Genomic DNA, 19,145 nt, shown 5'->3' with positions numbered 1-19,145 from the left:
GTCATTTTTGAGGTGGTTAATGTGCATAAAAACTCTTGAAACTTGGCATGGAGGTCAGGTCTGGTGTTGCTCAAGGGCGTTATAGTGCCCCCATAAGGTGAAAACGGCAAAATTGACAGGAAGTCGTCCATTTTACCCTACGCACCCTATGTAAAGTTGTCGAAAAAGGTTTTGCGGATTCAAAAGTGAGGTCAGGGAACTGCTCTACTCCTAGTCCTAGTTATAATCTTTATTCTTTAGTTGTGTGTGCATGGACAGGGTTTGGCGTTGGGAGGCCTGTTTTGTCTTGGACTTGGCAACCACTCATCTAAAGGGTTGAAATCTCTCCATTGTAGTTTGACAGTTGCATAGCTCGATAGATACGGCCCTGGACTGGACACCCTGTCTGGATTGCAGGTCTGAAATTAGCCAGACTCGCTCCGTGACTCTGTACGTGGGTCCTCTCGATCTGTCCCCTGCATGTTTATTTAAAGAGGCCTCTGCTGCTGTTGTTGTTGTCGTCGCCCTGTCATGTCCTCCAGAGATTGTTGATTTAAATTTGTGTAGTCCAGCGTTGCTTCCCCGTCAGCCTCGGCCCGCGCTGACACCGCCGTCGCTCCGTTGTCCCTGTAATATGCAGATTGACACCTGGGGCGTTTATCAGCTGTTGGTCCACTGCACCGAGGCCTCATGTGAAGTCGTGTGGAAACCTGTGAGTGGCAGCAGATAGGGGCGCGGGAGCATTTTAGAGGCGGCGTTAAAATTAACCAGCGTAATGAGGAAATAAGTGACTTATTGGTGCCGCAGTCGTTTCCTTCATTAGGGCTGATATTTATGAGGCCGGCCGCCGCAGCTACAGCGCCGGGTTTATGGAGCGTGGATTGTCACCTTGTTCCAATTATCTGCTACCTTTTTTGAATGTGCTGCTGAATGTTTAAACATTAAGAGGAGAGGACATCGCACATCATTAGTTCGTTTTTTGCGACGAGTAAAAAGAAGGGGGAACCGTTGACGGGGGAAACGCCCGGGCCTCGGTGATGTCAGACTATTTTTATTCATCACAGCAGCAATTAGCCGAGGAGAGCGAGAATGCTCGGTGATGAGGAAGATTACGCGGCCCAAGCATTAACTGTGCTTTAAATAGTGCGAGGAGCTTGCTTCATGCAAAACTCCTGAAGGCAATAAAAGCTGTTTTTTTGCTTCTGTTTCTGATGTTCATTATCAGTATTTAACAAGCTGGAGAGATAAAGGAGGGAAATAAATAAATATTCAAATTGAATAGCACATTAGGGTGGTTAATGGTGGTTCCTGCTTTTCAAATTCACTCAAATCCTCCAAAGCCTGATGGTCTTATATAGCCTATAAAGAAAAGAAAACACTAATCGTTGATATTAACATATGAATTTGAAGCCTTTAAATGGTTTAAATTAAAAGATTTCATTGTAGAGTTTAAGAATAGTCAAACTCATTAGAAAACAGCTTATTAGACTTGAGAATGGACGCCGTGAAAAACGCCGTGAGATAACTTTTATGAAGACGCCAAGTCCTCGATTCGACAATTCTCCGCTCCTCTGATGTCGGGCATGAGCGTGGTATAGACGTGGAACTGCGTCTGGGTCACACCAGGTTTTCACAAAAGTACAACCATCTTTAAAAGTCCACCAATTTGCTTCAAGATCAGATCAAGAAAAGAGAGGAAATGAAAGAACTGGAAGTATAATATCTACAGTACATCACAGGGCTGAGATGAAGGCGACCTCATTATGTGTGTTTGTTTGTAATGGCCTCCCTCGGCATGTGGCCATGGACGTACATATGGACAAAGAAGAAGAAGAAGAAGAAAAACGCAGACGCCGTGAGAGCGAAACCTCGGCTCAAATTTGCGCCGCCACCTGCGATGTTCAAACAACGGGAATTCTCCAGCACATTGATTTCCTCCCAGCACTTTGCCTTTGTTGTTTGTGCCTTTGTTTGTTTGTTTGTTTGTTTAAATGCCACGCATGACTCCCATACATAATTGGCTGTAAATGTATCAAAGAAAAAAAAAGAACAGAAAAAAAGACGTGGGTGGGGAAGACATTGAGAATGTGACAAAAGTCGATTTTTTTGGCCTCAGATTTGTGCACTGGGCCGAGTTCCTCTGCGTCGCCCAAGATAAATAAATTGATTTTGTTTACTGTCCCCGAACGCATCATCCAGTTTATTCCCTCTAATCCACCGACATATAGCAGCATCAAATAATCCAATCTCCATCTGCTCGACGGCTATTTTCCATCTGTCATTCTCGTTGGTTATGAGTAAATTGCTACTGTTGAGTGTAATTTCACGAGGGTTTGTATCACATGTTAGTTATTCTATCTGTCAACAACAAACCTGTAGTGGAGAGAAATGACTTAAAATATGACGATGAAACACCACTGCACGATCAATTAAAGCAATATCTCAACCACAATGTAATCATAATTAAAACACCTACACAACACAGTTGTTGTTCTAACCAACTGTGTTCTTTATTTAGCAGCACAAACAAGATTCTTGCAACATTTCTACACAGCGATGTTTACACCTCTGTAGTATAGAATTTGCTCAGAATGTTCCGCCTCGATCGTACGAATTAGCATTCTGTTAATTGCTTTGTGCAACTTTTGCTCACATATCTTTTTGGAATTGTAATTAAGAAAACTGTATAAATAGAGAAACTATAATAACACGCTGGGTGATATTAACACTGCAGGAAGTGTTGATAGTGGTGAAATGCAGAAAAAAATCTCCACTGATAAAAGTGTGAAAGTTTGATTGGTCTTGTTGCACTTTTGAGACGGTCCCTAACTTTTGCTCCTCCTCCTTTTTTTTTAAAGTCAGGTCACATGTTTTGATTCTTCTTTTCTTTTTGGAGGCAACAGGAGGTCATGCAAACTGCTCATTTCTGCTAATAATTCCCATGTTGAATCTCTTTATTTGTGTGACAGGTAAACAATTAGATTATAACTAATTAAGCACAAAGAAGAATGGCTGTTGCTGTTGGGGGAAACTTGTGCATCTGAGCCCTCTACACAACCTGCATGATGTTAATCAATTCTATTAATACAGTACATGATAATTTATGTATCAAGGTTATTAAAACAGGAAACTGATAATGCTTGAGTAAAATGTGCTTTTTCTGCTCAGTGGAAAGAAAAAAAACAAAACAAAAAACATTATCTGTTCAAATTCAAATGTGCCTTCCATTTGAGCACCGTTTCCGCAGCCCAACACAAAGGAAATCTACGTCATGTCAATTATCATAGCTCTTAATGCAGCATTGTCATCAGAAAACAGTGGCAGCAGCCCTTTAAAATCCCCGTTTTTCCCACCCAGTATTGAACACAAAGGCAGCTGAAGTGTAATGGCGGTTTTAGTAGCGGAAGGAAGTGGCCGTATTTTAAAAATAAAGGACATTCGCGTGTCCGGCGGTGAGTAATGTCCGGCCCATTATTGTCCATCCATCCAGTGCCCCCTGTTTGTTTTATCCTCCTCTTTACACCTGCACCCATTCATTTACCCATTTAACAAGGACAACATTGATTGAGGAGAGGTGGCGAGGCGGCTGATTCGATTTCAGGGGGGGTGGGCCGACAGGATTGGATTTGATGGTGGGGTGTAATGGCTTTCATGAGCTTTTACGGCGCTGAATAGCTTAGCTGGAGACGCCTTGATGGCACCGAGGCGTCATTCGGGGAAGCAGGATCACAAACATCCTGTTCCTTATTTCCTCAAACCCTGCAGAGCTCTGCATGTGCTTTACTCAGAGGAGACAAGTACACGACGCCATGTGGAGCGGGGAACTGTACCTTCAAACTAAAGTAGTTCTTTCTCTGACTGCTTTAGACCAGTGACTGTGAGATTGTGTAGTATGATGCTCTTCATGGTACTGCAGCATTTAGTAACGATATCTAACAACACTTTCATATCGATTCTGTTATTTTAATAGTGACACACATGCATGGACATATACGTGACAAATTGGAAAAAACTATTGTGTGTTGTATGTGAACGCCATTTGCTTTTTCTTCATGCAAGAAAGCGTCAAATTGGACAATTCTTTTTCATTTTTTGTCTCTGTTTATCAAAAATAATGAACAGATTCATACCAAATCAGCGTGTACAGTTGTCTGCCATAGTATTCCATAGATATATGTATCTTTTAGGATACTAAATTGTACTTAAACGGGTTCATTTAGGTACATAATGGTGACATAAGCAGTAGATGCAGTAGTAGTAGTAGTAGTAGTGGTAGTGGAGGTCAGCACAGAGCAAGAATAAGAAGGTGCAACTTCTTGATGCAGATTAAACGCAGCAGTAGCTGTTACATACATGACGGCGTTCCGTTAGCCGCTTCCATCTGTTATCGACGTTTCCCACTTTCCCTGTGCAGTGAAACGTGGAAGCTGTGCAGGTACGTGTAGGTCAAACGATTTTCAAATGTCACCTTTAACTCTCTGGATCTGTGTCACATCACATTTATTAGCATGCCCACTTTACGGCCCCTCTCAAGCGTAACTTTTGTATTATCCGTTTCCATTCATTGAAAATGCTCAAAATAATAATAAAACAAATATAGAACAGAAAGATGCATATACTCAAAGGTTAGGAGGAAGCTAGCTAATGTTAGCTTGTTTATTAGCCATGTTATCTGCCTTGGTAGCTTGCCTGTCGTATAGATTTCACCAATGCTAGACATGCTAACTCTTGTCGTTGGTACTTCGTTTCAACACAGTGCATCCTTGAATTTGACAGATCGATAGATAGGTGGCGCTCCTGTACTTCTGACAGTTGCTCATTAAGCATTGTGCTACTCTACGTTACACACAAACTGAGCCATTTATACACTTTTTTATCATAAAAACAGCTCATACCATGGGGTCAATAGTGTAATTGAACATCTAAAAGGTTAAAACCAGAGCATATGTGTATTTAATGTATGTAAGAACACATACAGAGAGAAGGGCCTGATCCTTGCCTCGGTGGAAGGAACAGGGTTAACCTGCTGTGAATTGTGTGAGATGGTGGCACACTGGCCATGGCACAAAGACTGTTTTTGTTTTTGTGTGTATATGTGTGTGTTTGTGCGTTTGAAGCCTTGTGGCTGAGATAGGATGCATTCAGACTCCACAGCTGCAATTTAGGTAATCAGTCCTCTTATAATTCCTCTCTACTTGGTCTGCTGTGATTTCATTCATCCACAAATTGCTCTGAGGAGAATAGTTTTGCTTGAATGGGGAACGAATTGTACTTTGTGTAAATGTTGCCGTTCTACAGAGTGTTAGCTTTTGATAAATGGGAATTCAAAAAAAGTCTTGTCCACTAAGCATTCGTTTTACATTTGTAAGCCGCTGCTGTTGGTGCCGTTGTTAGTCAAAAACAAATGTTTGTCACTGACTTGTGTGTCCAACTGCAACGGACTTTATTGCCCTTTGTTTTTGTTCAGTCTTCTCGTTGTTTGTTTCAGTAATTGTCTTTATGTCGGCTGTAAACACCAAACAATTCTCACATGACTTCAGTCTCACAGAAAACATTCTCCCCTCATGTTTGGGAATAAAAGTAGGAGAGTTTTGCTGGAGTTGCACCTCCTGTCACCTTGATTGCCTCATGTAAGATGGTTAGAATTCAGGCTGTTTTAAATGCTTTTAGCGACACGAGATACGTAGCCTGATGTCGTACAGGTGCGTTTGTGGTAGGCGTTGATGCTTTTCTGTCACCCATTCAAGTGACTGTTGTGGGTTTAGCTCCACCTGTACCGTACCCCAATATAAGGGAACGGAAAATGGAACAGTTGGGGCTGGTTCTTTTGGTTATATTCCTAATGGAAACGCAACAAAAAAGTGCCATACTGTACAGAAGTCTTGTGAAAACGACATGAGCCAACGGATCGAGGCAAAAATATAGTCTGTCTTCAATCTAAGTCTTTAAATGTGAAAGGTTGTGAGACTTTAGTATGGGCAGATGAAGTAAACCTAGGTGTTTGATGTTGCAGGTGCTGCGGGTGTTGCAGGTGCTGAGGCCCTTCCTTCGGTGCAAGGAACGCTGCCGCACTTCATCCAGGAGCCGGAGGATGCCTACATCGTCAAGAGCAACCCCATCAAGCTCCGCTGTCGAGCCACGCCTGCCTTACAGATCTTCTTCAAATGCAACGGGGAATGGGTGCACCAGAACGAGCACTTCTCCCAGGAGTACAAGGACCTCAACACCGGTAAGTGATACGGCTATGATGAGATAAGTCAATCATCTGGATGTCCTTTTAGTTACCACAGGCATCATTCTGCAGATACTGAGGCTGTTTTTTGTGGAATTCAACAAAGTTGTAGTAGAATTTGAATGAATGTTTTGATGTGAAAAGGCAGGAAAAAAAGACAGGCAGTGCTTGATCAGAGGCTACCAGAAACTAAACTCCTCAGCCTGTGCTTCCTCAGTTATGATCCACTGTTTGTTATTTTTGTACCTGCTGCTGGCAACAGCTGTGTCCATCCATACTCGTCTGTCCATCTGTCCCCAGTTGTGATGTCTCAATAACATCAGGGTGTATTTTAAATCTGGCATGAAATGATACATTTCAAGGTCACCGTTTCCTCGGAAATCACTTTACTGGAACCCAAGGAAGAACCACCATTTTCTATACCATGGTGGTATTTTCTGTGCTTCCGTCTTTTGTTGTCAAGTTTGGCTGCTACTAGTTTTCATAGCGTCAATTTTGGGATTTCAAGAGAAGCATAACACTCTCTGACACAAGGTATTTAGCCAAACAAAACCACTGTCTTACACGGTTTGTTGAAAAGGAATATCTAATTGTTTTTAGTATTGATTCGTATCAGTTCTCTCCATCTCTATCTGTGATGTGCAGAGAATCTCTCTAAATTTGGCACAAATGGTTCACGTCAACTCGCTAACGGTTCACGCTCCAGCCTGACCATCACTCTCTTTATCCGTCCCAGTAGAGCACATGCTTCGTTGGCCTGATATTAGCTCATATTAAGTCTTGCGCTGTAAAAAAAAATTTAATAGCTTTTTTTTTTTTTTTTTTTTATGCCTCAATAAATCTCATTTTGTTCTAAACGCTGTTGCACTCATTTTCATGATCATTTATCAGTGTGTGTTGCATCATTGGCCTTACACCCCCCCCCCCCCCCCATCTGCACCATTTCCTGTTTTTTTGTGTTCATGAAGTATGAGTCTGCGTGAGACGAAAGAAATCCACCGTGGTCACTGACGCGGTTAATCACTGAGGAGAGTTGCTAAGTAGCTGGAAACATTAAAATAATGTGTGAATGCTCTTTCAACAAGGTCTCCGGCTAACACATGTTCAGCTAATACCAGGTGTAGGTTATGATTTGAAGTTTGAGGGAAGCGGCAGCGTGCCATTCCAATTAAGTCCCATTAGCTTTCATCAGGTGGAAGCATGTTGATTAAAGTCGACCTGACAGAGGCTTCCTCCAGGAGTTTCTGGCAAACAACAAAGCCTGTGTGACTCCTCGGCTGGAATACTCTGTGATTACAGGCTCTGAGAGAGAGAGAGAATGAGGCCTGGTATTCATGAAGGTTCCTCCACAGGAAACAGGCTTTAATTGCTTCTGGAAGTTCATTATGGTGTGATTGCTGTGCTGTGAAATTGTTGTGAGCTTGATAATGGCAGAATTAAATTTGGCGCTTCAATTGTTTACTGCTCTTTTATGCGGTGGGGAAAAAGTGCGAAGAAAAGTTCACTTGGTCACGTGGGACCCGGCTTCGCTTCATGTGCGATGTCGACTACAGCGAAGGAGCGAAGACGAGATCGTCAAATTTCAGATAAACCACCTGCATCAAGGCCGCACTGTTGAATCCAGGCTTTGGGCTGTAGGCCTCTTATCTTCAATGAAGGACAATCTTAACCCTTCAGCATACCAACACATTTTGAACAATGCCCTTTTCCAACCTGACTGTGTCCCAGTTCCCAAAAGCAAGGACTTGGTTTAACGAGTTTTGTGCGGGAGAAGAACTTGACCCCAACCCCATCGAGCACCTTTGGGATGAACTGTGGAACAGAGAATGTGAGCCAGACTTTACTGTCCAACATCGGTGCCTGACCTCATGAATGCTCTACAAATTCCCTTGGAAACATTTCAAAATCTTGAGGAAGCTGTGATTCAGCGGTCAGGCATCCAAGTACCTTTGTCCATGTAGTGTAGCTGCTATCGCAAAACAAACATGTCTGTATACTTGTTTGGTGGCAGCAGTGCCCACAAGTATCCCTTGGACTGCCTAAAATTGAAACTTGATAGTGGGCAGCAGCATATTCTTTTAGCTTTAGCTAAAACAGTGGTTAAATGGCGGCTTTGATTGTCTTTGTTTTCTTTTTTGTAAGGTGCAATTTAGTGTATGCAACTGGTCATTCACTGGACCATCAGTGTGATACAGTTAGCTGACTTTTCAACACATTCAGCTCAAGAATATGTCCGTCTGTGCAGTGTGTAAACAGCTAAACGGTACTTCTGCTGTAGACATTTCCACTAAACTTGGCCTGAAACACTAATCTAACACCGTTTTATAATGACTGCATTCCTTTCGGCTTCCAATAAGGCCGTGGTATTGTTCACGCTGACCTTCCTGTCGTTTTTCCACTGCGACTCTTGATGGGTCTGAGCCAGAGTTAATGTGCTTTTTGTGCTATGACGGTTAAATGTTTGCCATGAAAACGGCCCATTGTTGGATGACGCAGCTTCAATATCGCCATTATTGGATTATTAGTGTGCACGAAAATGAATACAGACTGGGGCATGATTGAGGATTTAAGGTCACGATGAGGTCAAAGTCCTCGGGTGACCCTTATGTTGCTAGCTGAATAATTCAACGCCTTCATGTATTTTTTATGCGTCTGTGACATTTTTCTTTTAAATTATTCTGATGATATCAGTTTTTTTTTTTTTTCTCCTCCAAAAACTTAACAGCTACCTTGCGAGAGTGTGTGAACCGTGTAATCCCGAGCTCTAATGTGTGTAACTTGACAATTTGAGAAAACGCGTCCACGGTATAATCAGCGTGCAGAAGCTAAACATGGACTAGTTAATGCAGCTCCATTTCCTCCTCCTCCATCATCTTGAAAAGGGACATTTGATGCATATTTCATATTCATTAACTCAAATTAGGCTCGGCTTGTTCATCAGCGTTCCCGCGTCGCTTAAGTGCCTGCTGCCATCGCTGTTTTTTGTTTTTTTTAACCGACTGAGTGACAGCATGAACCTGCCCCTTATGCTCCTCTTTCTCACTTAGCCACTCCACTGTCTCCCATGTCTCATTTAAGGGAGATGAAGAATTACAAGCCATTTTATCTTAACTCACTGTGTCCCTGTGCACGGACCTCCCGATACTTTAGCTGCCATGCTAAGTTAAATCTCCTCGCTATCTGCTGGCCCATGTGGAATTAGCAATTAGAGGAGTCTAAGAATGTCCTCACTGCCTTAAAGCTGCAGTGTGTAACTTTGGGTGAATCCTCTTTATTGTGTTATTGTGCCATTTCATTAGCATTAGCATGCTGGAAACAAAACAACATCTATGGTCTTTCTTTCAGTCAATCAAGCATTTTATGTAGTTGAAAAAATATTTAACTATGTCCTAAAAAGTTCCAAAAAGTAAGGTTTATTTAAACAATCATGGCGAACCAGCGTCCCCCTGGTGCCCTAATGGACAAAAAGTGTCCTCTTGAGTTACAAGACACATGCAAGTGTGCACACAAGTACCCTAACATGAGTAATTGTCCAATTGGCATTAGGGTATTTTGGGCATGTCCTTTCAGGGGGAGGCCTCATGGTCGACCCGGGTCACATGGAGGGATTATATCTCTTAGCTGGCCTGGAAACGCCTTAGGAGCCCCCCAGAGGAGCTGGCAGAAGTGGCCGTGGAGATGGCGGTCTGGTCTTCCTTGCTACGGCTGCTATCCCTGCAAAGACAACAGCACTCTGGTCAAAACCCCCTCTATATTTTGACCATTGAGAATTAAATTTGAGGAGTATAATTCACTTCTGAAACTTTTAATGGATGCGTCTTTGTGTTTTCGGTCGGACTCCAACCGACTTGAAGGTGTCTCGCTTTACTCGTGCAATGTTATTGCAATCGTTATTGCATGAACTCTTTTGACAATGGTTTGAATGTAGCTGTTGGTTTGTTGTTTCCCTGAAAGAAAGTTTTGCATTGCAGTTTTAAATCAGTGGTTAAGAAGCGAAATGGCAGATAAGGGCGATCCTAACGGGAGGGATTTGTCCTGCCTCACTAATTGACAGCTACATTGTGTATTGGATTAGTCTGGCTAATCAGGGAAGGAGATCAGTGAAGAATTGTAATGTTATTGATTAGGACAAGAGCCCTCAATGCCAGCAGGAGCATGCGATAGCATCTTTTATTTACCAACTATCCTGATGAATTGCTCGCGCTGATAAATCCGGCAATGTCCTTGAGCTCGCCTGCAGCAGATGCAGGGGAGATGACTGTGTGTGTGTGTGTGTGTGTGTGTGTGTGTCTGCACTGTGCACTGTATAACGCATGAGGATGGGCAACACTGCATACTGTGTGCATGAATATTGATCACATTGTTTATGGATCTATATGAAAACAACGCATGCAGCTCTTTGCAGATTGAATTTCAGCAAGTTCACCTGAATGTCGCTCTGCAGTGTTCTGAGAAATTGAAGGACACGGCACCTTAGGAATCTTTGCTTGTGTTGTTGTAACCTTCAGGTTTTGGTGTGGAACCTTAGCTGACGCTCAGCCTTCGGTACACAAACATTTTATCAGTCACACATGGAAACTAGAAAAAGGCTCCATGAGCAAGTCCTGCCTTGGAATGTTAAAGAAGCATCTCATCAGTCTGTACCAGGGAGAGAAGGCTGTAAACCAAATTCCTTGATGTCCTGTTATCCAATGAAGGTTGAGGACTTTTGTGAAGGACAATGAAATAATCAGTCAGTCCATCAATTGATCAATCCATCATAAATTCATTGTCTTTTTTCTTTGATGTTCTTGAAATATTTTCCATCAGGCACAGCCACCAACAAGTGTTGAAGCAGCATGTTTTAAAGGGCCAGTGTGTCACCTTTACATAGTTTTCTTGGAAGAAATTGAAGATGGGTTCTTGCTTTTTTCTGTAGCCTTAGCATAAATAAACCTTCTCTAAGCGCTTGAGGCTTGGCTGTTTTGCATTTTGAAAGGGAAGCTTACTTTTCTGTCACTTTTTAATTGAAAAGAACACAACATGCAGGTGAATTGGATAAAAGGTGACGACTCGAGAATCTCACGAGGCAAATAAAGAGGATTTCCCCCCCCCCGATAGTTTCCTGACGTGCACGTGGTGCGAGTGTGGCAACTCTGGTTTGTTTGTTACCAAAATGCCGTCTCAGCATCGCCGTGTGTTCACACATAATATGTCACCTCACATCTATCACATGTAATTCCCCGCAGGATCATTTTTGTGCAATTTGCACTAGATGCTATTCCCGGAAGCCCATCCATTTTTCTGCTGGAAGAGAAAAGTGGAGGAGCGGCTATTTTCTTTGCACCAACGATTATGGCTGAAACGACTTGGATTTTAAATGAAATTAGAAGTCGTAGACGTGTCACAGAGTGCCTGGATGCAACTCATAAAACCCTGATTGGTCATCGCGGTGACGCCTCATGAGATTTTGATGCATGACTTGAAATATTCCAACAACAAAGACATCATAGAAGAAAAAGAGTCTTCTCCATCACCCACAATGCAATGCAGCTACAGGGCAATTGGCATTTTGAGGTAGTAGACGCACACACACACACACACACACACACACCGCTGTGTTTACAGAGCAGCCGGCTCATGGAAAAAAACAAAACAACATAGAACAACAATTTATTTGCTCACAAACCCTTCACACGCACACCCCAGTCGCTGAAAGGCATTCTGGGAAATGTAGCAGTGAAGTAGACGTAGATGAGGCGGGCGGAGGGGAAATGGAGATGCCAAAGACACTTTATCACAAACCGCCACTGGAATGCACTCAATGGTATCACAGACTGATGATATATAACGGCGTGAGGCGAACGCTGGGTGGGTTTTCCCTGATTTGTTTTCTCGCCGGCCCCCGGTTCACGCACCTCACTGTAGACGACGGCACACGAGAGAAAGATATCGTTTTCGTCTGCGATGGAGTTCTCACCAGGTCACTGACAAAATATTACATCACCTTAACAATGCAAGAGATATGCAGGGGACAGAAATAATCATGATTATTTCCCTCATTCTCAAGGGCCACAGACCCAATGCTGCGCCGTGCAATTATGAGAATATCCTGAAGAATTATCCATTAAACGTGTTATTGTGTATTGAAAAAGATTATGCCCACCTATTTTCATGCTCACTAAGACGTATTGAATTACAAAAGCTGACAGGCAGTGGCGGAATTAGATAAAAATTTCCACAGGAGGTTTTTATCTCCAGGCCCGCCGTGAATTGTGGGAGAAAATGCATTGTCCAATAAATCAGGACAAAGCCTCGGCGCTGCTGGTCTCAATTCCAATGCTCTGTGCAGCAGTTTGAGTGTGCCACAGAAGATTATAAAATATCTGCAAAGCACACACTGCCAGTTTATTACAAACACCTAGCTAAAACTAATGTGGTGGAATATGACGGCGCTCCGATGAATTCCGTCTTCCCGAAGTTTATAATGTTGAGCTCCTGTGTTTCGGGGAGGCGTTGATCAATTTTATGGTCATCTTTGGAGGCTGAATTCTGCCGTGCCGTTGAATTGTGGTGTGCAAAGCATTACATTACACTGTTGTTGTGTTTATTATGATGTTGGGTGTTTTTTTGCAGCCACTCCTCCTCCCACTCGCGCCTCCCAACGCCACCTGGTGTTTTATATCGTTGAGGGTCAGGATATAAGAATAAGAGAAACACAAGGCGCTGCAACAGCACCATGAAAATAATCATGAATATTAACGTAACACGGCAGTGTGGAAGTAATAATAAATACAAACGTATATCTAGATTTTTCTTGTGTAGCCCGGTGACATTCCTGCACTGCACACAGGAAGTGATTTGCGTTGTGTCCAGACAGACAGAGGCAACAGGGACATTGTGCTAGTAAAGTGACACGAATGCGATGTAAATGATCCTGCACAAAAAACCAAAACACAAATGTATCATCGTAGGAATGGCAGCTTAAATGTCGATATAGCTTCTCAAAGTCAACGATCCTTCCTGTGTAGAGACGAGGCAGAGGCTAGCTAGCGTGCATCACTACGTCATTGATTGACTGATAGATTTGCGTTCAAATCATCAACTTGGTAGAAAAGTCAAATGGACATTAAAGTGAAGCTAAGTGCACACTGTTTTAATTTCTTACATTTTGTACGGTATTTTCTGATGTTTATGCTAACAAGCAACACTGGCTAACAAACATAACCATTGCAGCTGAAGTTAACTTTGTTGTTTGAGAATTGATGGCAAAACTTATGTCGGATTTCCAACTTGGAAAGTTTTCTTCTGCTTTTACTGTTAATTGGACTTCTCTCTTATTTGTTTCATGTAAAGTCAGTTTAATTTTTAATAATGTAGAGTGTTGTTATCAACTGCTAGCAGTGGCTAACGATGGCTAGCTTGTTTGTTGTTTTGTATCTTTTTCTTTTTTTTCTTTTTCTCACACTGATTTCTGACTTTTTGTGTTCACAAATTTACAGTGGACAATTCAAAATCCTTGATATTTAAATTAATATTCAGCTGTCGCCCGCCATTTAGCACACAAAAGGATTGTGGGTACTTCAGGTGCATGACTGTAAATGTGCAGTGAGAAGGACTTGGTCCACCGTAGAGTTTGACATGTTCTGGACATTGGGACAGTCCCACAGTGAGGTCTCATGATGTGACCTCATTCTAAGGAACCTTTCTGTGACTTTGAGGAAGTTTTCAAATCCACTACTCTTGAGTTTTATTGGTGTGAAAATAAGGTCACTGTGTAAAGTGCCATGACTCAAAGGGTTTGAACTGAACACTCTTTAATTAATCACAGCACTGTTTTTTTGGAGTCTTTCAAGGAATAAACAAGTTGATTATATGATTAAATGAGTAAATGGTTGAGTAACCACAGTGCCATCTTGTGTTACCTATACAAAAAGGATAATATATACAGTATATTTTGTGTTTGGGAACAAACTTAATTGAATTATAATGCGGGAACAATTCCAATGTTGTGGATTTTTATAGCTTCATCATGTAGTCAGCGGAAACCAGTCAAGCGTCTTGTGTGTGTGTGTGTGTGTGTGTGTGTGTGTGTGTGTGTGTAAAAATCAAAGTGTGGGCATGTTGCACACCCACCTATGTTCTTGTTTATTACAATCCTGATAACCTGCCCATAAAACAACAGTGAAATACTGCAGCGCTGACAACCGAGCAGGCTTTTGTTGGTCACCAGCACAAATCACTTTACACTGCCTTAAAATTTGCATAAGCCAACAACATGCCACATTTAAAACAGAAACATAAAAGTCCTTTTGCTCGGGGAAGTCGGATGTGTGTTTGATGGGAAGTGAACAGGGAATTCACAACTTTGTCTGAAACTAGAGACAGATTTGCTTCAAACTTGGAGCTTTTTTATGTGTGTGTCAGGTGTTGAGAGGTGGCCCTGTGAGAGTGATAAATGATAAAAAAATGATTTATCACCTGCTATGTGTTTTTCACGCCATGATTCACTGTGGCTATTAAAGTATTAATATGCACTCAGCTGGACATTTGAAGATTCGAAGAAGATAAAAGTGCACAGCCAGACTTTGCTCAGTGGTGTGTTTGCATTTTTAATTAGCACTAAACACAAAGTAGACCTGCGGGTGATGCAGATCGTGTCATTTATGAAGCGGATTGAGGCGTAAACGTGGTAAGATGCTGTATTTTTAGTCACGATAACGAATATCTGCATGGATCTGTCTATTTTTACTCGAAACCACATCAAACCAAGCTCATGTTGGCACAAAGTCAATCACTGAAGTAGATTATTAGGTTATTAGGGCACATGTTCTGGAAAATTACCAGATTCTTATTTTTTCAGTTCACTATGATTGACTGATGTATCGCAAAACTTAACAGACTGAATATATCTGATCCTAATAATTCACTGCCATGATATTTATGAGTATGGAAACAGCCTTTATTCTCGACCTGCAGCATCTTCTATAACTCCAGAGAGTCACTGGAAGTTTACACGAGATTGGAGGGACATAAATGGACGTAATCTGGCTTTGAGATAAACATTAAAATCTGGAATCTAACTGCTAAATATAGCATTGTTGTCAATGGGTGTTAGCATAATGTTAGCACTAGCAATGGGCAGTGCAGTGTTCCCGATAGTTTGGCTTTGACTGTTACCGCCATCTTCACTTTACTCACCGATTTATTCCCAATAAGATCATATATCTAATAATACATATATACAGTAGTACAGTGTTTTAGATTTTTCTCCCAGGAAGCTTGGCACGCAAGCTAATATGACATTGTTTCTGTTCACGCAAACCAAACAGAGGCGGAATAACGACAAAAGTTCACACACTGCACCTTTAAAACCCATGAAACCCAACATTATTGTTGTCGAGTTGTAGCCCGTGTAAAACAAGCCGCGGCGGCTACAAACCCGCTCACTAAAGTGTGCTTGCTTGTGTGAGACGCATTAGCTCTGCAAACTGTAAAATGGCTGATCACAGCGGGGAAACAGCTGTGCACTTTCTCTGGAAGCAAAAAAGCCTTGGAGCAAAAAAAAAAGCCTTTTGTTTACAAAGACGACAGCATTGCTTTCTGCTTAATTTTCTGTCCCTGCCCGAGCGTGATATGTTAGGATTATTAACAGACGCTTTATGCACCATCGCTGTTATGGCACAATAATGTCACACCACTTTGTCATTTAGCTGCGTCTGATTTCTCTTCTCTGTTCCCTTTAATGGCCACGTTAGGGCAAGGAAATTGTTTTGTTAGTGTGTGTGAATTATTTTTATGACTTTTCATGCTGATTAAAAAAGAAAAATAGTGATTTTCCTGCTTTTTACATTTGCATACGTGTACAATCCTCAGTAAAAACACTTGATATTCAGTGGTTATATTAAGTTAAGTTCACCTCGTCACTTGAGTGTAATCTTGAGCAGGACATTCAGGTACAATAGGCCAATAAACCCCGAATAGGGCAATGGATGGTCATCATTTGCCTGTATTTTAGGCCTTAAAATATTATATATATTGATATTAATAATTAATTTATAATAATATATATATAATATAAATTCTTGAACACATACATTCAGACAGCAGCTGAGACTGTATTCATCAAATTCAAGTTTCCAGGTTAGCGCATTAGCGGCGGTTAACGTTGACGCACATTAACGCACGGTGCGTTTCCATGACGACTGACCGGAAAAAGACGCGCGTGACGTCATGTTTATGTGCCGCGTCCAGGCACCGTTTACCAGTTAGCGCTGTTAGCTGCATTAGCTTCCTTTAGCGCCGTTAGCGCGCCTACATTTGAACTGGAGCGGTCTGTTTATTTAACGAAAAGAGCAGCGCTACGGACAACCAGCGTACCTGTGCACTGCGTATGTGTGCCTCTGTTTTGAAGTTTAGCGTTACTTTAGAGACTCATTTTAACAATCGTCTTTTTCCAGTCAGTCGTCATGGAAACACGGCATGTGTTAATGTGCGTTAACATTGACGCCATCACTATTTATAATATAATATATGATAACTGTCGCTCCCTCAGTGGACTTTCCTTTTGTTTTTTCGGGCACATTATTCCACAAGTACAGTAAATCCCTCTCTCCAAGCTTGGATAAATTGATAAAGCTGTTAAATCTTTCGCCGCTTCAACTTAATAACTCTGCTGATATGTATCTGAGACGTACGACGATGAGGAGGAGGAGAAATACGAAGGGGAGCTCCAGTATATGAAAAGAATATTACCAAGGCTTCAGCCAATATAGGATTAGGGCTGGACTCAGCAGTGTTTGGGGTGTCAGTCCGTAAAGCCTGTAATGGAATCTGCCTCGCCCCTGCCATAAGGAGCTGCAGCCAGAGAATTTCATTAGCCTGCCATTCAGCGGGGAGTTTAAGTGTCCCACGATGACCACAAGAATGAAAATCTGCAGAGGGAGAATGGAGAGAATTTGTCAGTTTTAGTCTCCAGTTACTGGTATCTGCTGTCAAAGGCCCGGTCACGCTGGCTGAACACGAAACAGTAATGAAGCGGTGTATGATTAAACGTGACGCGCATTTCTGACAGTCTTTATAGTGATGCAGTGCAACGGGAACTGGCCTCGCCGCTTCAGATTCTTTCAAAGTGAACAGTTTTCTCACGGAGCTGTGGTAAAGCGGCGAGAAGAGACGCAACCATTACCCAAGAGAGGAAATATTGAAAGTCCAAAACGTTACATACAATTTAATGTACGAGAGGAAAGTTTCAGAATAATTTCCCAAAATGCTCATAAAGAAAAAGTGTTTTAAACGTAGAAGGATCAATAAAGATTCAGATTAAGTAAAAAGTATAATTAGGAAAAGGAAATGATACAGTATAAAAATCTTAATTTAAAATAAGACTATAATACAACATGCTTTGATTGATACTGAATGTAGCAACACGCTAACACATAGCATCACACTTTTTTCCGCGTTAAACACACGTCAAGCAAATGTGAAGACTTGTCTCGTTCTTGCCAGCTCACCTTAAGTAATGACTGCAAAGAAGCTAGCCGATGCTAACTATGCTACGCTAACCACAATTGACACTTTTCCAAGCCGAGTGCTATCAGATTCCAGCTGCCTTATACTAAATTTGTATCTGTTTATCACATCTTTCTGTTGGCTTTCCACTTGAAATCTGGGAACATCAGTCATTTCATGTAATTTATTCAAAAAAACAGTTTTTTAGCACCAGGCGTGGTTTGCGCAATGAGCTAATTAGAGCGGCCTGTAAAAGTAAAGTTCTGAGAGAATGAGCTTGCTTTTGTAAAAACAAAAAAACTCTCTCTGGAGCCAACGGGAATCGTAAAGACGATTATCTGTGCTTTCTCACGCTACAATCTTTTTTATAAGCTTTAACGTTTTAATGGCTAATTTGGGTTTTGAAAGGAATAAATCCACACATTATCGCACAAGTGTTTTGAATCCATGCAATGAGGTAAATTTTGGACGTTCTTATTTATGCACACGACTTAAAAACAGCTCGTCTTCACCAGCTCAGATCCCTGTCAGCCTCGGGAGATGGGTAAATTAAGTGTTGGTGTATTTTTCTCAGCTTTATCCCCTCCAGTTACCTCTGTCCTATTTCCTACTGTGAAGAAAAACCCACCACACTTCCTTCCCCGCAGAGTTTTGCCGTGACAATCTCAGACGGAGAGCAGACTTTGGGCGCTGCCGGGTGTAAAACCGTCCCCCTGACTCATCAGTTCCAGCGCTCCTGGCGCTTCCATCGTCGTGATTACCGCCTCCAACCCGGGAGTTAAAGAGGAGAAACAGCATCCACCTGCTCTGCTATCAGAGGGGGGACTCTTTATCCTTGTTTGTTGTAAAGACAGGACATATTTATGCTGTTAGGACATGCACATTCTCTTTTATGCGATTTTAATTGAGGCAGTTAAGTTTCCCTTAGAGCAATCTGGCGATTAGGCCTGAGTCTGAGCTGTACACAAATATGTTTCCACGCAGAATCGCAGAGTTGAGTAGGTTCACACAGAGTGGAAGAAAAGAGGGGACGAGGGTCGCTGACCTCCCTTTTTTTTACCTCCAGAGTGTGAGTGTTATCATCGGTGAACAGAGAGTCGACAGAGCTGAGGCCATGTGACGGTGTGTGGTTTATGTGAGTGTGTGTGTGTGGGTGAACAGGAGTGGACGGTGAGTATTTTTGGGTAGATATGTGCGATTTGTGTGTCAGCCATCTGGTTATTTGTGTGTGTTTGCCTGCTGGTTCTTTACTTCGCGATATGCACTTATCAGGGTTCCCAAGTTTTTGGAAATGGTCCTAAATAGACATGGGTCATTGAAAGTGCTTGAATTTTGTGAAAGAAATAAGTGAAGTTGATATTTAAGTAAAATGTCTCCTGCCATCAATGTTCATGAGTCCTTGAAATCCTTGGAAAATGTGGAAGGCCCTTGAAAGTTTTTGAAA

At 42.0% G+C, this 19,145-nt stretch overlaps 1 protein-coding gene across 1 annotated transcript in view; it reads left to right on the top strand.

Annotated features, from left to right (window-relative positions):
• The window catches only part of unc5db (unc-5 netrin receptor Db), a gene marked incomplete at its 3' end in the record, with an annotated part of 251,619 nt that overhangs the window by 106,111 nt on the left and 126,363 nt on the right, over positions 1-19,145 (top strand). The window contains exon 2 of the mRNA XM_083905089.1: positions 5,993-6,208. Within this exon, the coding sequence (XP_083761215.1) occupies positions 5,993-6,208 (216 nt within the window). The remainder of the gene's footprint in view (positions 1-5,992; positions 6,209-19,145) is intronic.

This window comes from Microchirus variegatus, assembly GCF_963457635.1.
Source record: "Microchirus variegatus genome assembly, chromosome: 18".
Classification (NCBI taxonomy): Eukaryota; Metazoa; Chordata; class Actinopteri; order Pleuronectiformes; family Soleidae; genus Microchirus; species Microchirus variegatus.
Note: the sequence above shows the minus strand (reverse complement) of the source record. Positions and strands in the feature narration are given on the sequence as shown.